This window comes from Globicephala melas, chromosome 11, assembly GCF_963455315.2.
Source record: "Globicephala melas chromosome 11, mGloMel1.2, whole genome shotgun sequence".
Lineage (NCBI taxonomy): Eukaryota > Metazoa > Chordata > Mammalia > Artiodactyla > Delphinidae > Globicephala > Globicephala melas.
In genome coordinates this window covers 80278575-80302369 of record NC_083324.2, presented here as the reverse complement: position 1 = coordinate 80302369, position 23795 = coordinate 80278575, and the positions used below count along the sequence as shown (strand labels likewise).

The following is a 23795-nucleotide window of genomic DNA, read 5'->3' as shown; positions in this document are numbered from 1 at the left end:
CGTAATAACCTATACAGGAAAAGAATCTGAAAAAGAATGGATATATGTATATGTATAACTGAATCACTTTGCTGTACACCTGAGACTAACACAACACTGTGAATCAACTATACTCCAACATAAAATAAAAAATTTAAAAGATTATGCTAATAAATATTGTCTCTCAAGATTCAAAAGTAAATTAAGACTTTATTATAATTATGCATGTCATTTCTGATAACTGACACATTTTACATATATGTATTTAGAAAGAAAAAATAAATTTAAGAGGGAAAACATTAATGAGTCCACAAATGAGAGCTCAGGGAGGAAATATGCTCTTTGCCATTAGTATAATCTTAGAGGTACTTCCTGTAATCCTCCCTCTTCTACCTTTCAGATGGCAATTTTTTTTTTTTTTTTTTTTGCGGTACGCGGGCCTCTCACTGCTGTGGCCTCTCCCGCTGCGGAGCACAGGCTCCGGACGCGCAGGCTCAGCGGCCATGGCTCACGGGCTCAGCCGCTCCGCGGCATGTGGAATCTTCCCGGACCGGGGCACGAACCCGTGTCCCCTGCATCGGCAGGCAGACTCTCAACCACTGCGCCACCAGGGAAGCCCTCAGATGGCAATTTTTAAAAAATCAAAAAACACAGACAAAAAATGGTGAGATGATTGAATGTTAGGAGGCAGAATTGAATCTCCGTAGGTTATACTTCCTTTGGGGTACTGCTTATTTTCCAGGGAAGGACTGTGGGTGTGCCGTGCTGGACATTACCCTTCTTGCAGGAGCCCCATGCTCCCCAAGTGCTGGATCTCAGCACAGGGCCACCACTGCAGGAGGGGAAGAGCAAGGTGGAACCTTGGCGTTGGCTGATCTGTGTCCCATGAGGAGCTCTTCTTTGGGGACTTCTACAAATGACAGCATGTGTGCAAGCAGAGTTGCAGAGTTCTAAAGGACCCAGAAGGGGCACAGTAGAAAAGCCCTGGGCTACTGCTATCGACGGAACCTCTCTGTAGCCATAGACTGTGAAGGTCAGTAATATTTGAGTTACAATAAAATATATACGAATCCAGGCTGTTCATTCACCAAGTTTTTATTGAGCACCTACTCTGTGCCCAGCACTGCACTAGGTGCCATGGAGAATACAAGAGAAGTATAAGATACAGTGTCCGCCCTCAAGGAGCTTACAAAACTAGAGGCAGAAATCAGATGTACATGTGACTCAGGCAGCATGTGATATATACAAAGAGTACAACTACAGATAATGTAGTGGCTAAGAGACGCCCGAGATCCACAGCGGCTGGGAAGAGTCTCTTAGATCAGGGGAGGAGTTAAAACTGGCTAAGCGGGGGGGACTGGCAGAGTGCCTGGAATGGGCAAGGACAAAGGCTGCAAGGTAATCTAGCTGGAGCAGGAGCTTGTGCTCAACTGTGGGCACTAGCGGAGCCTGGACAGAGGCTGGGACTTGGGTTGGGCCCGTGGGCGATGAGGATACGCTTTGATCCCTCTCTTGATATGAAGACCTGGTGGCTTGCTGGGGACCCCTGCTGCCCTCCTCTCCTCTCCCGGCACAGCCCTGTCTTGCCCTCCCCAGCCCCTCTCCTAGGAAAATGGAAGCTGGATGTTGAGTAGAGCCAGTGACACAAGTTTCATACATACCCTGCTGCAAAAACTGATCAGGGCTTCCAAGGCAGGGGAGTTTTTGCTTGGCTGGATATTTGCCCTGGTGCTTTCATATGAACTGACCAAGAGGAGGGTATCTGGGATTCTTTTAAAAACTCTCCTCGAGAGGACCAACCCAGAGATAATTCAATGATCACCAATCACAACTGTTACCCCAAAGCCACATCTATCTAGATCCTTCCCCTCAGACCACAGATGGCTTCAGGGAGTCCCACCTCCTGGCAATGGAAACCTCACATGCACAGCCCTGGTCTCAGAGAAGCATGGACTCCGCTCTGGACCTTGTGAAGAGATGCTTTCCACTCGCACTCCAGGCGGCTTAAACGGCCTGGGAAGCCTCAGTGGATTTTCATTCAGTTCATTTCCAACATTTTCATGTATGTTTAACTCTGCGTTGGGGTGGCAGTAGGCATGTTTAAAGTGCCAGGGGAGGTAGGCAGCAGAGTGGATTTGGGCAAAGGAGAAGCCATGGGATTGGAAGGCAGTAAAATGGCCTTGGGTGCAATAGTCAACTGGTCTCTCCCAAGAGCAGCTGGCATAGGATGCCACACAGGGCAAGAAGGTGCTGCCTCGCCTCTTACTCAACAAGGAGGGCAGAGCTGGGTCAAAGGCAGTGGGCAGGAGGGAGGGAGAAGCCCTGTGGACTTCAGGGTCAGAAGTCAGCACGGGAACCCCAGGGGGCGGGAGAGGAGCCCGAGAGCAGGATGGGTGGAACAGCACTGAGTGAGGCCCCAAGGGGGCCACAGCCACAAGGAGGGAGTGGCAGCGACACGGGGTCCCTCCCCTTGCCTGCTCCAGGTGCTCCAGCCAGGCCCCGCCCCTCCCATCACAGAGCCCAGGAATCCCAGAGCAGTGAAGCATCGGTGGGTGTGGGGCTCAGGGTCTCAGCAGGAGGCGTGTTCCTGGCCACTTGAGCCACAGGAAGGGGAGCAGGCGCCGGGTGAAGGTGGCAGTGAAGGTGTAGATGAGTTCTTGCGACTCCGCGTTGGTGAAAGTCACGGTGCCCCCTTCGTAATCCAGGGCGATGCCCACTCTCCGGGGCCGCAGTGCTGGGAAGAGCTCGGCCTCAGGGCTGGTGTTGGCCCAGATGCCCGCGGACGAGAGGCGCAGCGCCCACACGCCGTCCTCCGGCCGCAGGGAGAGGTCGCCCTTCCTCTTCACCGAGTCTCTGGCCACCCCCACCATGCAGCTTTCCAGAACTTCCTCCTCCTCCGCCGCCTCCTCTTCTTCCTCTTCATCCCCCAGCGATTCCTCGTCCTCATCCGTTTCCCAGTCATCATATCCGTCCCCGTAGCCGGCCTCCTCTTCCTCCTCCTCCTCTTCCCCCTCTTCCTCCTCGTCCCCCTCCTCTTCATCCTCGGACCAGCCCTCCCTCTCCACCTCCACCTCCCAGTACACCTTGCCCCAGGTGAAGCCCTTACTGCCCAGCACCCCCGGCTCACAGTCAAACTGCTGGGGATGCAAGTACGCTCTCTGGTACAGGCCGCTGTAGGTCACGCACTTCCAGTCCTCCGACAGCTGCAGGTACCCACTGGCCGACTGTGGGTCTAGGGTGACACTCACTGCGGGGACAAAGGAAGAAGCAGCGGTGTCGCCGGCGGACCAGGAGGGGACCCCCCAGTCCCACAGCAGGGCTGCCACACCGCACGATCCAAGGGGTGCGCTCCACACCCGTGGCAGCATGAACAAGCCCCTCAGGGGTATGTGACCGCGGCCTGACTGCAGGGCCAGAGGCAGTACAGCAGCGGGGCCTGGGGCAGAGAGTTCGCTCCGAATACAGGAGCCACATGACAGGGCAGATGAGAAGGAACTCAGTCACAGGGAAAAGGACTGGCGGCAGGACCTCTGAGGACAGAATGACCAAACATGGGCAGGAAGGGTCAGAGGCTCCAGTGGAGGGCTCTACTGCAGACGAAGGGTAGCAGAAGAGTCAGAAAATGCAAGGTGGGGACTTCAGAAGTGCAGCTGGGAAACTCTCCCTGCTGTACAAGAGGACGGGCTACCTGGGGGCAGAAGGATTCTGTGGGGAGAGTATTCTTTATTTGAGACAAATCTAGGAACAATCCTTTGGATACTCACCTGTCTTATATTCTAAGTCTCTCAGCAGCTTCCCTGGGGAGAAAAAAAGGACAGCAATGACCCTCAAGCCCAGCAAACCTATGAACCTGTTTCTCACTTGGACAGTATTAATTTCGTGACAAGGCTCCATCCCTGAGATCCCAAGAAGGGAAAAACCACCAGGAGACCTCGGAGGAATGAGGTCAGAGAATCCGAAACGAAGGAGCCAGGTACCCTCTTCTCAAAGCGGCACCCCAGCTCCTGACTCCCACCTCAAGGTCCTCCCCAACCCCTACCTTGGAATTCTCTCAGGCCCCGCTGCAGAGACAGAAGTCTATCTGAGAATTCTCCTGTCCTTTTTTTAACCACACGAGCAATGGGTTTCCCAATCCAGAACTTCTTCCGTGGATACCTGAGAAGATGACAGACAAACCTGCTACTTAGCTCTTCCTACATTTCTCTCAATCCTCATGACAATTTATGAAGAGGGAGGGAAAGGTATGATTACCCCCAGGTAATGGAAAAACAGGGCCTCAGAGGTACTAAGTGAACTGCCCAAGGCTGAGCCAAGACTTACAACCACCAGCAGACTCAACATTCAGATCCCTTTTGTCTACCAACATGTGTTCTCACATCATCCTGTCCCGTCTCAGACAAGGATAGTGGACACCGGAGTGGGGATTATACAGAGAACTTGCTCCGGTGCAGAGCAAGTCTCCACCAGTTCTCAAGGACGTGTTCTTGCTTCCCAGGAGAGAAGGTTATCAGGATGAACCATGCGATGCGGGAACCTCTGGCCTCATATCACACAGCCATTAATTCAGATGGATCATGGTCAAGGAACAGGGGAGGGGACAAAGGCACAGGGGAATGAGGTGCATCATGGAAAGGAAACTCTTTTACCTGTTTAAGAAGTCTCTGGTGTCCTGGAAGGGAAGAGAGTACAAGTCAATGTGAATCAAAGAAGACTTCATTCACATGTACCGACACTATTAGAGACCGGGACACATCAGTGAACAAAACAAATGCGGTTCTTCCTTATGGAAATGACATTCTAGTGGCAGCAATGGATAAAACAAAAAGAAAACAAACAAAATAATCACAATGACAGAGCAAATGGAGGGGGCGGTAGAAGGGGATGACAGGCCAGCTTCTCTGAGAGGATGACACTTGTGCTGAGGTTTGAAGAACTCAGTACTGGCCAGGTGAAGAATGGGAGGAAAGCAAGGTGGGAAAGGGCTTGGCAAAGGGGGCAGGGGCCACATCATGCAGGGCTGGACAGGTATATAGCAAGGAGTTCAAATTTTGTTCTATGTTCAGTAGAAAGCCACCAAAGTGTTTCAAGTAGGGGAGTGATGTATGTGATCTGCTTTTCAAGTGGCTGAGACTGCTAAGTGTCCTCCAGGATCTATTCTCTCCTTCTTCCTTTTAGTAATAGAACCTGTGGAGTAATAGCTGGGCAGAGGGCCACCCAACAGAAAACTACACTTCCCAGATCCCCTTGTAACCAGGTTTGGTCATGTGACTAAGCTCCAGCCAATGGGATGCAAAAGGAAGCAATGACTATAATTTTGGGGTCACATCCTTTAAAAAAAGAAATTCCATTCTACTTCCTCTTTTTCCTTGGCTCAGTTTTGGATATGATGGTGAGCCCAACTTTGACAAAACAGCTGAGGACAACGTCCCTTGAGGTTAGTGAAACAACCAGATGGAAGTAACCAGCTTTCTGGATGACCTCATGGACAGCTGCCCTGACAGCTCTAGACTCCTCATGTCTGAACTGTTTCTGGGAGGGAAATAACTTGTTTGATATAGTCGCTAGCCAAAATCCCAAGTGATCAATCACTTGGGCATCCTGTACAGAATGGATTAAGAGAGGCAACGCCAACATCAGGGGGCAGTCTGGAGGCCGTTTATGGACCTGGCAAGAGATAATGATGCCCTGACTAGGGCAGTACAGTGGAGCCAGGGAAGCAGCACATTCTAGGTATGTTTGAGACAGACTGGGCATACTGGTGAGAGATAATCAAGGACAGCCCACGGCTTGCACAGGAGGGAGGATGGTGCTATCTGAGTGATAGGAGGGGGTAGAACAGGGAGGAGGTTCTTGAGAGATACTGGTTATTTCCCTTTTATAAGTCTAAATCCTCCATAATACTCTATAGTAATTTTTGCCTTCCTTTTACTCATGCCACAAATTTTAAGTGCTTCTTATGTCAGACACCACTCTAGAAGCCTGAGATAGAGCAGGAAAAAGAAAGAGAGAGAGAGACACACACACACAAATCCCTAGCAGCGGGAAGCAGAGAGCAAAGAATCAACATAACAAATCTATTATATGATGCTATTAAGTGATAGGTGCTACAGGAAGAAGACAGTAGTGTGGAGGGGGACTGGGTAAGGGTGGGGGCAGTGACCTCTTTGAGAGAGTGGGATTTGGGAAACAAATGGAATCGCCAAACTGTGGCTGCTGTGGACTGTTTCAGCAAGTCTCAGGAACAACTTGGGGTTTTGCTCGAGGGGAGGCCATCCAAGAGGTCAGAGCTACACCTCGCCCCCACCATGAAGCAACTGACCAGAGACTGGTTGTGAGTTGCTGGCAAATCCTTCTACTCTGTCTCTCAAAACTAGTAAGTCCAAGCCAGCTTCAGAGAACGGGGGGACAAATCTTGAGACAGTGTATGCCACAGCTCTGCTGGGATACGTGACATAAAAAGGCAAATAAATGAGCAGTAGGTGGGTGCGGTTAGGGAGCCAAGAGGGCATATTCTGTGACACAGGAGCTGCTAGAACAGAGACAGAATGAGGCCCATCTAAGGGCTGAAGGTTGTGAGTGGCCCAGAGAGGGTGGGACCCGGAGCACAAGTGCAGGAACCCTTCTCTCAAAGGACGCAGAATGGGAGACTGGGGAGTACCGAGGCAACCTGCAGTCCCACACGCTGGGCCTTCCAGAGGGACGCAACCTGCCCAAGGCTCCTGGAGGGTCTCTCACCCCCCAGACTCCTGGGGCTGTGGTGAAAGAGGCAGTCAGAGCAGAGAGGCTGCGGCAGGAATCACAGCAATGCTGGGTATTAAGAACGCTAAGGTTCTTCATGGGTGTGGATGGCGACCGACAGTGGAACAGGCAGAGGTACGACCTGCCACCAGACCCTGCAAGGCCTGTCCAGGGCTGAACCAGGGGGGCTTCATAATTCCCTCCAGAGGGGCTCTCCTATCCCCTAGTTCCCTTTATTGTCTTCCTGATAGTCCCAGTCCAGAGATCTTCCCTTTTCTATCGCCTTTGTCAAAAGGCCTCTGTTTCTTTTTTTTTTTTTTCCCGCACCGCGTGTCTTGTGGGATTTTTAGGTCCCCAACCAGGGATCGAACCTGGGCCCTAGGCAGTGAGAGCGCCAAGTCCCAACCACTGGACCACCAGGGAATTCCCTGTTTTTATCTCTCGTCCTGTCGCTTCTCTCTCTCACGTGTATTTCTCTACCAGACTTTTAGATCAGGGCCCCTATCTTAGTAGGGCCTCATCTTTATTCTCCATTGACAATCAACTAATCTCTGGTAAAATACTAATGACAGTTCAGGAGTGAGCAGTCCAGTTCCCTTGCGGCAAAAGCAAACCCAAACAAAACACACAGACAAAACCCACCAGCACCAACATTTCCTTTACTGACTTTCAGCAGACACCCACCTTCTCTCCTTTCCCTCCTCCCACCTGGCCCCAGGGATGTCTTCAATCTGAGTGGTCTCAGAGGCACTGAAGGCTGGGCCTCTGCTGGCCCACAAAGCTCTTCTGGGCAGACCGTGGAGAGGCTCCCCTCCAGGCAGACACGGCTGGATCTCAGCCCCCCCAGTACCCCAGCTATGTCCCCGCTCTGTTCCACAGCAAGTACACATCCACGTGGTGGCAGCGGCTGTGGGGAAAGGAAGGATGCGCGCTCCTGGAGGGGGGAGGGGGTGGAGAGGCAGCAAGTGACCCAGTCAGAGTCTGAGAGAGAAATTCTAGGGAACTGAATGACTTCTGGAGGAAAGGAAGGAACCAGAGAGACATTCTGGACAAAGTGAGAGAAAAGAAGAGCAAGAGGCCAGAGGCCTGTGAGTCAGGACACCCGAGCTGGAGCTCTGACGTGATTCCTGACCTGCCCCACGGCCTGGGACAAACTCTTTCTCTCTCTGGTCGTCAGGGACTTCATCAGCAGGGGCTCGACCGGAAGAGTTCTAAGTCCCCGCCAGTCCCGAGGCATGAGTCGGAATCCTCAATGATAGAGAGGCAGGCAGAGGCTACCTGTGCCGGCCCGTGTACCCGGCGGACTCGCCATCTCTCCCCAGCATCCCATCTCTGACTCGCCCTGCCACTGGCCAGGGACAGCACTTCCCTAGAGAAGGTCCTGGGCGGTTCCGCTGCCGGCCAGCAGCCCCACCATGCAAGTGGAGGAGCTCATCACACAGGCCTTCTCCTGGCCTGCAAGGGCAGAAAGATCGAGCATGCTCCCTCCAAAGGCCGCTGAGCCCTGTTTAAGGCAGTGTGACTCCTCTGAGAGGCTTGGGGTGGAAGGAGCTGTGGTGTCATTTCAACGTGGCAGCCTTTTCTCCAATCCATGACCCTCCCTTTCTCGGGGCCAAAGCTGCCTCTTCCGGGAGGTGTTCCAGAGGCCCCCTGCCTGCTTTCCACCTTATTCTCTGAGGCTGATTCCACAGTCCCAGAGAAAACCTCTGCCTTCGAGAAGTCTCCCTTCCCCAGCTACCCATCTCCTCCAGACCCTCTGGGTTCTTGACAGAACCCACGCTCAGCCCTCCCTCAGTGACCCCTGATCCCACAGGCTTCTTCATCTCCAGAACCATAAACAGCTTCCCCTGGACCAGTGTCTGCCAATGACTTGTTAGAAGACAGGCTCGTGACGGTAGTGATGAGCATGGAGGACAGTAACGAAAGTACTAATAACCTTCTCTTCCATTTCTACAACACTTTTCAAAATTTTAAACTCTTTCATGTAGAAAATTTACTTTTTGAAGTGACAACATGCCAGTTATTTTATGCTCATGCAATCATTGCAGTAAGTGGTGGGGATAAAGATTATCATCTCCATGCTTCAGATCAGAAAACTGAGGCCCCGAGAAGAAGTGACTCTCCAAAGGTCCTGTAAGTGAGTGGCAGGGCCAAGACCTGCTGTCCTGGTCTCCCGGCTCCCTGCCCCAGGGAGGTCTCTCACCTGCATGAGCTCTGCAGCCGGCTGCTGTGCCTTGCCCTCCAGCTCGGAGATGACCAGCGCCAGCCGGGCAAGCTCCCCGACGCCCCTGGTCTTGTACTTCTCCCTGCCCTCTGTGAGCTCCTGCTCCAGCTTCGCCAGCTGGTCCAGCAGGCGCTGTTCCCGCTCCCTCAGGAACTGGTGGCCCTGCTCAAACTCAGCCACGATGCACTGCCTCTGGTCCTGGAGCTTCTTCTGCAGGGGTGGGAAGGGGGAGAAGGGGGTGACACCTCCGCCCCGGGGTAGAAGATCCCTCCAGGATCTGGTGTAGGGGTGCACAGGCTGGCTCTTTGCCTCTCGTGCCCCTCGCTGACCCCATTCATGAATTCTACAGTGTTTGGGCTGGAAGGGGCTTTAGAGCTCTCCTGTGGCAACCTCCTTTCCTCAAAGAAGACATGGTAAGTCAGTCAGGTCAGTTCCCTCAGACACCATGGGATTGGAACCCCGACTGCCTGCCATTATCTGTTCTAGGTAAACCAGTATGTTCTGGGGCCCTTTGAGGAACATTATGAGCAAACACATTTTCCCCTCCTGGACACCAATTGCCGTGTGCTGCCTCTTCCAGGAAGTTTTCCTTGATTAATTTTATCCAAGCCTGACCAATCCTCTCTTCAGCATCCTCCCCATTATGTGTAAAATATCTGCGTGTACCCCATCCCTGCCATGTAGGACTATATCCTCTTCCCTCAGTGAAACTGTGGAACGTCTATGCTCAGGGACCATGTCCTTTCTTGCCCCCAAGTCTCCCTGCCGAGTCCAGGCTGGGATCTGGTCAGCATCCTGGCACACTGAGCGCCTGGAGGCACTCCTTGGATTGGGTCGTCTCCTGCTTCACTCTGTCCCTCTCCCAGGGCCTAACTGCTCACCACCGGGACTGCCCCAGCATCCCTCCACCCTCCAATGCCCACTTCCCGAACAGACGTTCCCCCAGAAAACTGGAACCTCTTATCAGTTTTTTCCCTCTGATCCCATCTCTCATCAAGCACACAACGCGCTGCCTGTTTCCAAACTACTGGCAACCACAGGCGCAGGACTCGCTAGACACAGCGTCTTCAGAGCTGGTCGGGCCTTGCCGAGCCCACCCCTCTCACTTCTCGTCCTGGAGCCAGCTCCCTCCTTCCAAGCCCCCTGCTCCCCTCACTCTCAGGAACCATGTCTTTCTCCCTCTCTTTGAAAGGAAGAACGAAGCCAGGCCTTCCTCAGTTCCCTACACTCTGGCCCTGCTGAGCAGAGACACCCTGCAGCTGCGGTGAGTCACAGAACGAGAAGGACCTTAGCTGACATCCAGGCAACCCAGTCACTTGTGAGACGAGGAAGCAGGCCAGAGCCATAGAGCTCAGACCGGCAGGGCCTGGGCTAAAGCCCAGGCTTCCCGGCCATCAGTCCAGTCGGGGCTCCCTCTCCCAGGGAGCCAGCTGCCTGCCTCAGAGCTTTCCCTCAACAGCCTCACTTACCAGCACAGCCAGGATATCAGCTTCTCCCTTGGCCTGAAAGCCCTGAATTTTGTCTCTGTCTCTCCTTAGGGTACTCAGGTGGTTCAGGATTTTTTCCTGTAGAAAGACAAGCAGTGGGGATGCTCTGGGCTGAGGCAGGAGGGTGGACTCGGGCTGAGTCCTCGGCCAGCGAGAAGCCTTCTGAGGGGTCTGCGCCAGGCCTCGCCTCCGGGTGGGTGCCAAGCAGAGCATCCCTCCCTGCGGGGGTGAGGAGGGCTTACCCTGTGGGGCTGGGCTGCCTTCTCCACGAGGACGGCCGAGTGGGGCCTGTGCTCCCGGGACTCCCGGCACATGACACACAGCAGCTTGCCATCGTCCTCGCAGTAGTAGTGCAGCTTCTCCTGGTGCCGCTCGCACAGCCTCGTGTCCTGCTGCTCCCGGGCCGCTTCCCCCGGCTGCCGGCCCTTGTCCACCTTCAGCCGCTCGATGTTCTCCACCAGGCTGGCCAGCTGCCACACTGGCCTGATATTCTCCTTCTTAAAAGGCTTCTTACACAGGGGGCAGACAGGGCGGCCCCCTGATGCGGGGCGGACGTCGGTGGTACAGCTGCGGCAGAAGACGTGGCCACAGTCAATGGTCACCGGGTCCCGCAGGTAATCGAGGCAGATGGAGCAGGTCACCTCCTCTTCCAGGCTCCGCAGTGGTGCCAACGCAGCCATGGTGTCCTGAGCTCAGAGGGGTCCCTGTTCACTGGTGGGGACTTCTCCTCCTTGGAGACCAGACACGGAGTCAAGAGCAGGCACAGCAGAGGGGCAGAAATGGCAGCCTTGCACAAAGCTGCCAGCCCCAGCGATCGATCAGTCAATCAATAGATACTTAGCAGCTCCTACGAGGCTTACACAGAATCAGAGCGAAAGGACCTTACCGATCCTCAAGTCCAACGCCCTCATTTTATAGATGAGGAAACTGAGGCCCAGAGAGGGTAGCTTGGTAGAAGGGAGAGCAGAGCTGCCACCAGCCCATGCCACGCTGTTGGGAAAGCACTCCTACCTCAAGACCCTTTCCTTCCATCTGTTGGGAAATTGCTCTAATATACCAATTATGATAGAACAAGGCACCAGATAACTACCTGCTGAAAAACTGTCATAACATACAAATCTACCATGTCTATTATGTGCACAGTGCTGCCTCACTTCTGCAGTGCATGGGCTGCACAACTGTTCATGGGGGGCCCTGACAGAGTCAAGAGACTCCTTTGTCTTCCCTGTAGATCTCAGGTGCCAAGGACTAAGCGCATTAAGGTTCTTTACCAAGACTCAAGAAGTGTCAAGAGTCTGAGTTCTGGTGTTCTCCTTTATAGATGTTTCCTTGGGCTGTGCTGAAGTTTTGGCTTGGTTCACTTCCCCCAGAAAGCAGGTCTCTACCCAGACTCAGCCTGCCAGCAGAGCACGACCTGACCACACAGGACTCGTTCTCAGCTGTGCCCCCCTGTGCAGCTGGCCTGGCTGCTCTACTGCTAACAAGGGCGACTGAGACCAACATGGGAGGAAGCCTCAGGTGGCTTGCGACTGTGATGTGCTGATGAGGGCTTGGCCGTAAGAGGGAGCACAGAAGCTGAGCACAGAGAGGACTTTTGTCCTGTTTACCTCTGCAGCCCTGGCCCACTTCCTGTCTGAGGTTAGGAGGCTTAGCACACTTAACCCAACAGCTTCCTCCTGCCCCTGACACTGTGTGACAAGATAGAACTCATTTAAGTACTCTGAGCCTCAGTTTATCCATCTGTAAAATGGGGAGAGTGATACTTACCTTCAAGGGTTTCTAAGTGGGTTGAGTAAAAGAATTATGTTGAAGATACTAAGCATAAGTGCGGTATAGAGGGGGAATCTAGGAGAGAACCCAGAACCCACGGTTTCCAAATCCAGTGAGTGTTCAAAGCACAAGTAGAGCAAGAGTGGAAATTTAAAGTGAGGATGAACCGCCATAATGACACACGAGCTCCAGAGTTAAAGCAAACGAGAGACTCGTGGGGCAAACTGGGGAACCTGCTCTGCCGCAGACCCACAGAAGGACCCACGGGAGGCAATAAGCAGTCGCTGGGAAGACAGCCAGCAGACAGGGCACGCAGGTAACTGCGAGGCTGGAATGAAGCCCTTGGAACCGCAGGCAAATCAATCCGATTACTGGCTATGTACGTGAAAGTCCATTACAGCAGAGTTCAGTGGCCTTCAAGGTCTTTCACTGTAGTGACATGAATGAGCTAGAAATAAAGCCCCAAAGAGAAAACGACACAGGAATACAAAGTCTACTTCTTGAGGATCTAATGCAGCAATATATAAAAAGTGCTTTATAAAGTAAAAGTACTGTACAAATGTAAGGGATTATCTTTCTGCTGACAATGAACTCCAACTGGAAGCTCCAATGGATTTAGAGATGTGTGACTTTAAGAGTGTGGAAAAAACCTGTACCTACAAAGCTCAAATGAAAGAATCAAGGAATTTAACTGGTAAATGAAGGTAATAAAGTTTTTAGAATGTTAATAAGGGTAGTAAAAATCCTAGGAATTGCCTGGTCAACTCGCTGGTTTGTCTGTTGAGGAAGCGAGCCTGACCCAGCCACTTGGAGGTGTAACACAGGAAAGGGTCCTGGTGCTGGTGATTCCTATGGGTGCTGCAGCCCTTCACCAACTCACTTTGCTGAGGGGCTTGGAAGTTCAAAGGCTAAGGTTATTTGTTTCTTTTATTGTTGTAGGGGGATGGCATGTGTTTATCTTTGGGGCTGGGAATTTAATTCTGTTGCAAATGACCAGATGAATAAAAGGACTAGGAAGAGCTCAGCTACAGCTCCCCATCCACACAAAACCTGACACAATCAGGCGCCCTCATCACTTGGAGCAGGAGTTCTTAACCCAGGCTCCATGCTGGACTTCCACAGATATTTAAACCCCCAACACTGTATGAAAATGGTCACTAATGTACTAGATGAAAAGCCTGTCCAGGGATTACAGAAGAATGCTGGTAAGTAAGTGTAGGAGGGATGATAGAACTAGAAAAACACCATCTTGCAAGCTCCATTGTATAAGACAAGGATCATCATCAGATACTAAAACCAGGAGGTACTAGGGGACAGGACAGTCCCATGGTGCTAAGTACCGCCCAGTGGGTTACTCCCTAATGTACCTTGATAAGGGAGAGATCTGGTGATGGCCTTAGTCAGTGACCAAATCCAGCATCGCTAATAGAGGGACAGGTGTTTCTGGCATATGGTTCCCAATGTGGCACCATATGAATTGCACAATGTCACCTTTGAAGTAGTCGTGCCAAAAATGTTTGAGGTGGGACTTCCCCGGTGGCGCAGTGGTTAAGAATCTGCCTGCCAGTGCAGGGGACACAGGTTCGATCCCTGGTCCGGGAAGATTCCACATGCCGCGGAGCAACTAAGCCCATGCGCCACAACTACTGAGCCCGTGCGCCACAACTACTGAAGCCTGTGCACCCCAGAGCCTGCGCACTGCAACTACTGAGCCCATGTGCCACAACTACTGATGCCTAGAGCCCGTGCTCTGCAACGAGAAGCCACTACAATGAGAAGCCCGCGCACTGCAACGAACAGTAGCCCCTGCTCACCGCAACTAGAGAAAGCCCATGTGTAGCAACGAAGACCCAACGCAGCCAAAAATAAAAAATAAAAAAAAGTTTGATGTGAATGAATCCAATCACCTCTTTCAACCTACCTTCCAGTTTATAGAAAATATGAGGGTTAGAAGAATGAGTTAAAGCCCATCATCAGGAGACAGATAAATCCAGAATAGGAGACATTCCACAAGACAACTGGCCTGGACTTTTAAAAAGTCAGTCATAAAAAATAAAACAGGATTGTTCTTGAGTTAAAAAGACTAAAGAGAAATAACAATCAAACGCAAATACTTTGATTGGATCCTGGTTTTTTAAAAAAAGCTATTAAAAACAGTTTGGGGACAATTAGAGGAAATTAGACAAAAGACTAGGTATTGCATCATGTTAAGAAATTATTATTGATTTTTTAATAGCATTTATTGAAGTTATGTATGTATGTACATATTTTCAGGCAACACATGCTGCAGTATTTAGGACTGTATAACTACAACTTACTTTTAAATGGTTCAACAAAACAAAATAAAAAGTCAGAAAATCTCTAATAGAGAGATGATCGTGCCCAACACTTGTAGAAGCTCAATACATAGGTGCTGAACAAATGAATGGATTCAGAGGAAGGAAGGCAATGTTAATTGCATATGCATTTGTTTGAGAGTCTGCTGAAACTAACAAATGAAACACAGTACAGTTCTATGTTCAATCCCATTGCTTGGTTATATAGGCTCCATCCTGAATATATAACAAATATTGAAGATGGCTTACTCTGGCATTGCTGACTACGTATAAGACTCGAGGTGTAAATCTGTGGGTTGAAACCAGGTTCAAGTCAGGGCTCTAACCCAATAGCCCAGCGACTAACAACTTCTTGGTGACAGCATTTCTGTAGGACCCACCTTACCGGCCAGTTACACATCTTATGTTATTTAATGCTCAGGATACTTTTCTGAGGAAACTGAGGCTCAGGGAGGGAAGCAACTTGCCCAAGAGCACGTGGCTAGGAAGCAGTGTCTGGTGCCGATGCCTCAGCCCAATCCATTACACTCTCTTCTCTGCCCAGGCAAACTGTAAAACAGGGCCTAATACCAGCTCCTTTGTCAGGAAGCTCGCATGAGGTCATCTCAATGGAAGGGCTTTGTAAACTGGAGAGTGCTGACAAAAGTAAAGGGGCATGTATTACTGCTGACGCTGAGCGAAAGCACCCTTGCCTTAGATTCGACAGGCAGCAGGGCTCCTGTATGAGACGCGGGCGGACCTGGGCTCACACCGCACAGCCAACCCTTTCGAGCCGACGCAAGACTGACCCTCTCCAAAACCCCTCCCCAACTTACCACGCTCCCCTGTGATTCTGCTTTTCTATCATTTGTGCCTTTAGCACATTCTGATGATCTCGACAGGTTTTCACAATAAGGGGTAAAACTACCATACTCCTCTCCATTCCTGGCTCTCGGGTGGACAGAAACCATAGAAAGCCAGAGCCAGAAAGTCTTCACAACGACATGGTCCACCCTACGTCCTTTACCCAAATGAGAATTCTGAAACCTGAGCAAGTCGTTTCATGGATTACCTTCTACCAGAAGCCACTCACCCCCGCTCTGGGGTGGACAGGTCTTCTGTCCTTTCAATAAACCAGAAGCTGGTTTCAATTCCACAGAACCAGGCAGAACTGGAGACACTCCAGACCTTTTTGAGTCCCCCTTGCCCCACCAACCACCTGTCCCCTACAGCCCTCCGCATCTCCTAAATACCTACTCTGCATATGTCAACAGACTGGCTGAGGTGACACCACGTAATTTCTGGCACACATTTCAGGATGTAGATGCCATGCACAAGTGTTGGCTGCAAGAACCACTGTGAGTTGTAAAAACTAGCTGAGGTTTCTCTTTTCATGGTTAGAATTCTGGTAGATAGACTTTATCAAGTTATGAAAGGAAACTTCTACTCCTACTATTTAGAGAATTCTATATATATATTATACATACGTATATATATATATATATATAACTTGATACATGATTTTTTTTTCTTTATATAGTCACGTGTTTTTTTCCTTTAATTCATTAATGTGATGAATTGTGTTAAAATATTTTCTTATAAGTCATCTTTATTTAGGAATAAACCCTACTGGATTATGATGTATTATGTGTAATTTTAATAAACAGTTTGATTCAGGTCAAAAAAAAAAAAAAAAAACTAGCTGAGGGAAGCATTGCCACGAATGCCCACAGTAGGTACTTACACTCCTCACCCATCCCAGAGGGAGAGGATCTAACTCAAGACCCCTGTTTCTTAACAGTTGCCAACTTCTACCCTAGCAGGTTCTAAACCTTCCCTCAACTTCCCATGGCTTTTGATGCCCCACACCTTCGTCCCTCCTTCCTGCTGCCTTGGGCTCCTACATGCCACAGCAAGGGACCCTAGAAGACACCGAATCCCAGATGTGGACTCCAAGGCCCAGGAAGGTGAATGGAGGGGGCTGGGTTTGCACCCTGGTCTCCAGGCTGCTTCTCAAGTCCACGCATGGGGCTCCAAACAAGAGCCCCTTCTTCCTTGTGATCCTAAAGTGCTTAGCCTAGGGCTCCGTGCCCTGTGGGAAGGCCATTTAAGGGCTCTTGGGGCTCCAGATTAAACCTCATTTCTTAATCTGAAATAACCAAATTCTCTTAGAAGTAAACTTCTGTGAGACACCTCAAACAAAGCAGGAAAGGACAAAATTCAGGGCAAAAAGCAAGTGATCTGGATCTGGACACTAGAAGGAGTGGCCATGCCCCTGTTGCCGACACCTGGACTCCCAATATCTTTACAGGCCTGGCTGTGGGCTGGGCACCAGGCAATCTCAGGGGATGCCAGTTTGGTGGGCGGTGCATTGCTGAGGTCACACGTGGGTTACTTTTCCCCCACAGGTCAAGCATCACTGGTGCTCTGAGGCACAGTGCAGGCCACGCACACCCCCAGGGCCAGGCCAAGACGACATGCTCTGAACAGTGGAAATCCCCACAGGGCCCAGGGTGGGGCATGGAAGCAGCAGCCACTGGGAGTTGGATGGGACAAGGCTTTGAAGTGCTGCTGAGGCTTTTAAGTAGGAGGGTGTCAAAATTCATTCAACTGGTAATAGGTATTTACTAAGCGCCAGGCACTGAGGATACAACAGAGAACAAAAATGGGAAAGTCCCTGCCCTCCCAGAGCTTACATCTAGTTACATAACTGAGTGATCCTTTGGAAGTTGCAATCAGAGCTAACTGTGGGGATTATACAATCCTCAAGGCTTTCCCGATTTACTTAAACCTCCTCTCTTCATTGCCTAGTGTTCCAGGCACCGCAGCCTTCCTTTCGTCCCTCAAACATACCCTGCCACGTGTTAAAACACAGGTTCGCTCATGTAACCACCCTGGTTAGTTCCCAGGCTCCAGGGATAAAGTGAAAACTCCTTCCCACGCTCTGTGAGGCCGCTGATAATCTAGGCCCAGGCCTTGTCTCCAGGCTCATTTCCTGTCATTGCCCACTTCAAACTCGATCCCACAGACAAACCAAACCCCTCTCTAAGCCTCCAAAAGTGCCATGCTCTTTCCTGCCTGAACCCTTTGAAAATGGTGTTCCCTCTGAATAGAACACCATTCCTTTCCTTCTTAGTAGACTCCTTTTCCAGCTTGAAGTCTCAGCTGAAAGCCACCTCCTCTTTCCTGACCTGTCACACTGAGGCCACATGCTCTCTCCCTTATACAGCCCCCCAGCACTCCACACTGCACTGGATACTTCTATGCAATCGTTGAGTCCCTACTTATTATTATAATTACTTATTTAACACCAGCTTTTCCCGCTGCATTGGACAGAGACTGTGTCCGCCTTATCCCCAGAATCTAGCACAATGCCTGACAGAGGAAACATGAAAAACTGGCTGAGGAAGTGAATAAAGCACAGGCACAGAGCGTCTGATGCCCACAAAATGCTTCCTAAGTATCTGCTGAACGAGTGCAAGAAATCTCAGCCACTTGTCCTTGCCCTCCAGCAAGATGAGAAAGCACTAGACAGAAGTGATTTCTTCAGATTCCCTGCAGAACAGTGGGCTGCAATCACCAGCACACCCCCAGTCATGGTATCCAAGGTTTGGCTCCAGGAACGTACAGAAACCAGGAGAGAAGAAAAAGCTGTGTCCCGGGAGATGGTTGTGATTATAATGGTGATAATCGCTCCTTCCCTCTTCTTTCATTTTACACTGGGTATGCATCCATGAACAAAACAGTTTATTTATCCTGGTTTTGAGCGTTTCAAATGAATGGAATCATACTGCATTTGGGGGGGGAGGGGTGGGCGGGGGGGAGACTATCTACGTCAAGTCTGTGAGGTTCACTCACACGATTATGAGCCGATTTTGTTCATTTTCATTGCTTTATGACTGTATAATTTTACTTCTAATGTAGCCAATTTTGTTTTTCGGCCACGCCATGCGGCTTGCAGGATCTTAGTTCCCCAACCAGGGATCAAACTCCGGCCCTCGGCAGTGGAAGTGCTGAGTCCTCACCACTGGACTGCCAGGGAACTCCCTGATGTAGTCTACTTCTTATGGCCCCTGAGTTGTTTCCAGTTTGGGATAATTACAAACACTGCTCTGTGAACATTTCTGCTCACATGCCCTCAAGCAGGATGCATCCCCAACTTACCTAGATCAGGCCAAACTGTTTCCAAAGTGGTTGTACCATCGTGTGTCCCCACTAGCAGGCTCCGAGCGCCCATGTTGCTCCAGCCTCACCAATACCTGATATTTTCATCTTTTATATTTCTGCCAAGGTGACTATAGGTAATAATACTGAATTGCATATTTGAAAGTAGCTAGGAGAGTAGATCTTAAAAGCTCTTAACACAAGAAGAAAAAACTTTGTAACTATACATGGTGACAGATGTTAACAGGACTATTGTGATCATTTTGCAATATATACAAATATCAAATCATTATGTTGTACACCTGAAACTAATGTAATGTTATATGTCGATTATACCTCAATTTAAGAAAAAACAATTAAATACGCAATAGATTATTCACACTCTAAAAAAAAAAAAAATTGCCAAGCTGGTGAACGGGAAATAGAATCCCATTGTGTGTATGTATGTTTAATGCTTTAAACAAATAATAAAAAGAAACAGCATGAAGAAAGGCCCAGTAACAGGCCAGGGAATCAGCCCTAAAGCAGCAGATCAGATTGTCCCTTGATCCAACTAGTAAGTGCTGTAAATGTTTATCTTTTGCAGGAAGGGGTCCACCAGCTTCCATTCTTCCTTCCTCTGCTAACTTTACCCAGTTCCTTTCTGGGATCATGTGCTTGGGGCAGAGCTCTCCCCCCAGCTCAAAGGTGGAACAAGAGAAAGAGTCGTAAGCCCCCCTGGCCACAGTGCTTGCTTCAGGGTTGAGAACATGACTCAATTGCAGCCAGTCACAAGGAGACCTAGTTGAGTCACGGGGGAAAAAAGATTCTTGAGAACTTTTTCTCTAGAACTTGCAAGAAGTGAGGTCCAACAGTTTGGAGCTGCTAGAGCAGCTAGCCAGAGGGTTAGCCTGTTTGAGAATGAAGCCAACCCAGGGATGAAGTGAAAGAAACCAGGTCCTGATGGCATCCGGTGAAACCGGTATCGAGCTGTGCCTGAAGCTAGCCTAACCTTGAACTTTTCTGTCACTGGAGGCAATAAATGCCCTTTCTGCCCAGCCAGCTTGGACTTGTCTATCATCTGCCCTCCCCCATCCCCACCCCAAATTCCTGCCAGATACAGCAGAGGAAGTTATTGATGGTTACTGGGCTGAAATATACAAAGAGCTCATGCAGAAAAATCAGCCTCTTCATCTAGACAAAGCATTGGGCAAAGGTAGATACTAAGTGGCAATTCTGTTCTCTCTGGGCCCCACAGGTAGAATACAACCTGCCAGGACATAACAGATCTCCAACCTGCTCCACTGTGAGTGAGGAGCAGGCAGATCTTCTTCCACCCCAGCTGTCATTCTAACCAACGCCTAAAGTGAAGAGTCCTGGGTTAGGATGAAAACCCGGATTATCACCCAGCCTCAGCTACTCTGCTGTGCAGCCCAGGGCTAGATTCTTGACCTTTCTCGGTCTCAATATCACCATGAAGTAATAGGGGTAGGAGGTAACATCCAGGCAATTCACAGGACAAATTGAAATAAAGGTTTGGCAAGCATACCAGAATATTTACTGCTCAACATAAAGTCACTGCTGTGATCAAGAGCCACCAAAGCAGAATAGACATAGATGGTATCTTTGGATCAGGTATCCCAGTTTTATTGTTTTGTTTGTTTTGACAATTGGTTATCCGGCAGGAAAAAAACAGTTTATCAAATTTAGTTTCTTCAAGATCATAAATGGAGTCAGTGAACTCAAAATCTATGGGTTAGTGAGATGGAGACAGTCTAACCATTCATTCCCCAGGGGAAGGAGGGCCCTAAACCACCAGCTAGGAAGTTACTACTTTAATCAAATTTGAGACACCCATGTCATTACATGTTTGCATCTCTGCAATGTGATAAATGGCATGCCATGATTTAACTGGCAAGATATTTTTTCTATGTGGAAATAAAATAATTGATGACATCTTAGATGTGGTGAAATGTAACATATCTCGTACAAAGTGCTGCTGGGGTCCTCTAACACATGGAACTCATCCCGTCACCCTCCTGCTTCGAAGCTCCTGAGGTCCAAGCTGCACAGCAGGGCACACAGGCCCCCTATAATCTGCCCCCCACTTACCCATCCAGCCTTGAATCCTAACGCTAGAGACACTGAACTGGAAAGACAGCCCCTTCTTCACCAGCCCCTCTCCCCACCCCTTGCTCTTGTACATGAGCTTCTCAGTCCCAGCTCAACCTTGAAAGCCTGAATCAGAGATGCCCCCTTATCTGTGAGGTCCTTCCTGTGCCCATCCCACCTCTGAGCTGAATGAATTCCCTCCCTTGGGAAGCTCCTGCAGATACTACATTTCTATTATAGCACTATCATACCACTTCCTAATTGATATTTTTACCCATCTTTCTTCCAACCAGGATGTGAACCCAAGGGTCACGTCAAACCTATCTTTTCGTATCTCCAGTATCGGGCACAAAGTCTGTAAATGTTTGTGAGGCTAAATGTTATCCCATGATTCCAGAGCCCTGTATCTTCTTCATTCTCCTCCTCACCACACTCCCCTTCCCACTTTGCAATCTCGCTTCAGCAGGAGGCTCCAAGGGCTCCCCTCAGATTAGACATTCTTGGCCACAAACATTACCCAGATCTCCTCCCTCTGCACATATAGTTTGGGGGGAAAGGTCACTGCATTTTACCAAGTTGGCAAGTTTTAATTCATCCTGGATGCCAGCTAAATTAAACCTTTGTTTTCCAAAACCAATTTCTTCCCATTCTCCATGTCGTTTCCTATTCTGATCCTGGGGGGTATAAGTCTGAAGTCACCCCAAGAAGCCTCAATTCCAACTACGGGCTCTCCTCTGCAGCTCGCAGTGTCTTCTGCAGTGGTCACCCCAGTCTGAGCCCAGCCTATCACTCCCTTTGGGGGAAGTGACATCTAAGAAGTCACCTACTGCCCCTGGGCCTCAGTTTCCTTACTGCTTTACAAGGTAAGAATAACGTCTTGTCAAGTTCGCCAGGCTGTTTTGAATTTCAATCGAGGTCACGTAAGTGAAAGTGTTTTCAACAGCAAAAAACTCTATAAAAATACATGCTAGAAAAGAGCACAGGAGCCAACTTAAAAGAACTCGCAATGGCTAAAGTTGTAACAAAACAAAGTAGTACTGAATTATAACCCTAAGTATAAAATAAATATCCATGAGTCCATACTGATACAAATAAATGATTGAATAACTGATTAAATAAGGCAAAAGAGACAAATCTCCCACACAGAAGAATTCCAGATAATATATGTATGGAGTTGCCCTTAAGGAGGCAGGAGATAATCCCATTCCTTAGGTCAGGGCTGCACACAGTTTGACTACTTTCCAAAGAGTACAGTATGGAAGGGGGTGGGGGTGGGGCTCGGGGCGGGGAGGGGAGGAAGAGTAACTTTACAGTGGAGAAGCCTGACTTCTCAGCCAGGTAATCAAGATCAGCATCAAGTTATAAAGCATGTTCCCTTGATGTGAAGTGATGAAAACGGCAATCTACCTCTGTGGTTTTCCTCCCAATAACCCATAAGCCCAGATTCAGGAGAAAAACAACAGACAAATTCCAATAGAGGGGCATCCTATAATACACATGGGGGGGTATTCCTCAAAACTCTCAAGATCATCAAAAACAAAGTCTGAGGGGCTTCCCTGGTGGCGCAGTGGTTGAGAGTCCGCCTGCTGATGCAGGCGACACGGGTTCGTGCCCCGGTCCGGGAAGATCCCACATGCCGCGGAGCGGCTGGGCCCGTGAGCCATGGTCGCTGGGCCTGCGCGTCCGGAGCCTGTGCTCCGCAACGGGAGAGGCCACAGCAGTGAGAGGCCCGCGTACTACAAAAAAAAAACAAAACAGAACAAAACAAAAAACAAAGTCTGACAAACTGCCACAGCCACGGGGAGCATAATGAGAGCTAACTGGAATATGGTAACCTGGGTGGGATAATGAAACAGAAAAAGTACTTAGGTAAAAACTAAGGAAATCTGAATACATTATGGATGCAGGCCAATAATAATGTATCGATACAAGTTCATTAATTGTTAACAAATGTTCCATATTAATGTAAGGTGTTAATAAATGAATGGGGACAAGGTTTGGGGTATATGGAACTCTGTACTAGCTTCACGATTTTTCTATAAATCTAAAACTGTTCTAAAAAATAGTCTTTTTTCAAAAATACGGAATTGCAGTTTGAGGACTATACAAAATAAAGTCTATTTTTTAAAAAAGCTGATTCTTTTAAGCTTGGGGGGTGAGTAACTCTAGGGATTGATTTTTAGCCCAGGCACGGTCCCTGACACTGATATTTGTTGCATGCACGAACGAATATCATTCTCTGGAAGTGCACACAAAGCGGCGTGGTGTCAAAATCTGGAATGTACTGGGAATTTGAGTGTTTGCCTCTCATAAGCTCCACAAAGGCAAATTTACACACTTTTCTAAGGCCATACAGGGTGAAAAGCAGCAGGGAAAATGCTGATGTGCTAATGGGCTGGAGGAGGAAGTGAATGCACAGCTCCAAGTATACGTGGCTAAACCGGTTTATTCTGACCAATTAAAAAACAAAAAACAACAACAAAACACCATGGCTCTGGTCCTGGAGCCTGACTGGCACTCTACGCGGCTCCAATCGACGAGACCGTCATCTGGGCCCCGCTTACTTCTGGCTCTGGAGACAAGAATGGATGGGTGCCTGAGCTGGACATGGGAAAGCGAGGAAGACCCAAGAGGAGGGAGCGAATGGTGGCCCAAGCAAGCAGGAGGATTAGGCCGGGAGGGAGGACGCCGCGAACTTCACCCTTCTCCCAAGCCGGCCCGGCGGCCCGGCCTCGTTCCGCTCGTGCGGCCGCGTTCGGTTGCCCGGACCCCGGGGCGCGTGTGTGACTGCTGCTTTGCTGCATTTCTCACCGGGCGCCCCCTACTCACCGGTCCCCAGCTCCGAGCCGCGAATCCCGGGCTGGTGTCGCTTCTTTCCCGCGGCGGTCAGTTCCGGGTCGCTCTCCTCCGCCAGCACCCAGCGCGACGGCGCGTCCCCGCCCGGTAATCTCCGGGTTCTTTGGAGCCCTCCACCGAGATTTCCCCCGGACCAGCGCCCGGATTGGCCCCTGCCGAACGCCGCCTCCC

General features: G+C 49.9%; 1 protein-coding gene across 2 annotated transcripts; it reads right to left on the bottom strand.

Moving 5' to 3' along the window:
• Nucleotides 1-1058: 1058 nt before the first annotated feature.
• On the bottom strand, nucleotides 1059-23727 carry TRIM26 (tripartite motif containing 26). 2 transcript variants are annotated; one of them, XM_030849758.2, is made up of 8 exons: nucleotides 23598-23727; nucleotides 10671-11158; nucleotides 10411-10506; nucleotides 8921-9151; nucleotides 4626-4648; nucleotides 4019-4134; nucleotides 3744-3776; nucleotides 1059-3226 (listed from the first exon to the last, which is right to left on the bottom strand). In XM_030849758.2, the coding sequence occupies exons 2-8, from the start codon at nucleotides 11106-11108 to the stop codon at nucleotides 2541-2543; spliced, it is 1623 nt and encodes a 540-aa protein (XP_030705618.1). In that variant the 5' UTR covers nucleotides 11109-11158; nucleotides 23598-23727; the 3' UTR covers nucleotides 1059-2540. The 2 variants fall into 2 exon arrangements, with proteins under 2 accessions (XP_030705618.1, XP_060163761.1); XM_060307778.1 differs by lacking the exon at nucleotides 10411-10506.
• Nucleotides 23728-23795: the final 68 nt, after the last annotated feature.

Excerpts from the sequence above, each read along its gene's own strand:
- TRIM26 (XM_030849758.2), bottom strand. The coding sequence starts at position 11,108 with ATGGCTGCGTTGGCACCACTGCGGAGCCTGGAAGAGGAGGTGACCTGC. Across the intron at positions 10,507-10,670 it reads AGGCAGCCCAGCCCCACAGG|GAAAAAATCCTGAACCACCT; the intron begins GTAAGCCCTCCT and ends GTCTTTCTACAG. Across the intron at positions 4,649-8,920 it reads CGGCTGCAGAGCTCATGCAG|GACACCAGAGACTTCTTAAA; the intron begins GTGAGAGACCTC and ends CTTCCCTTCCAG.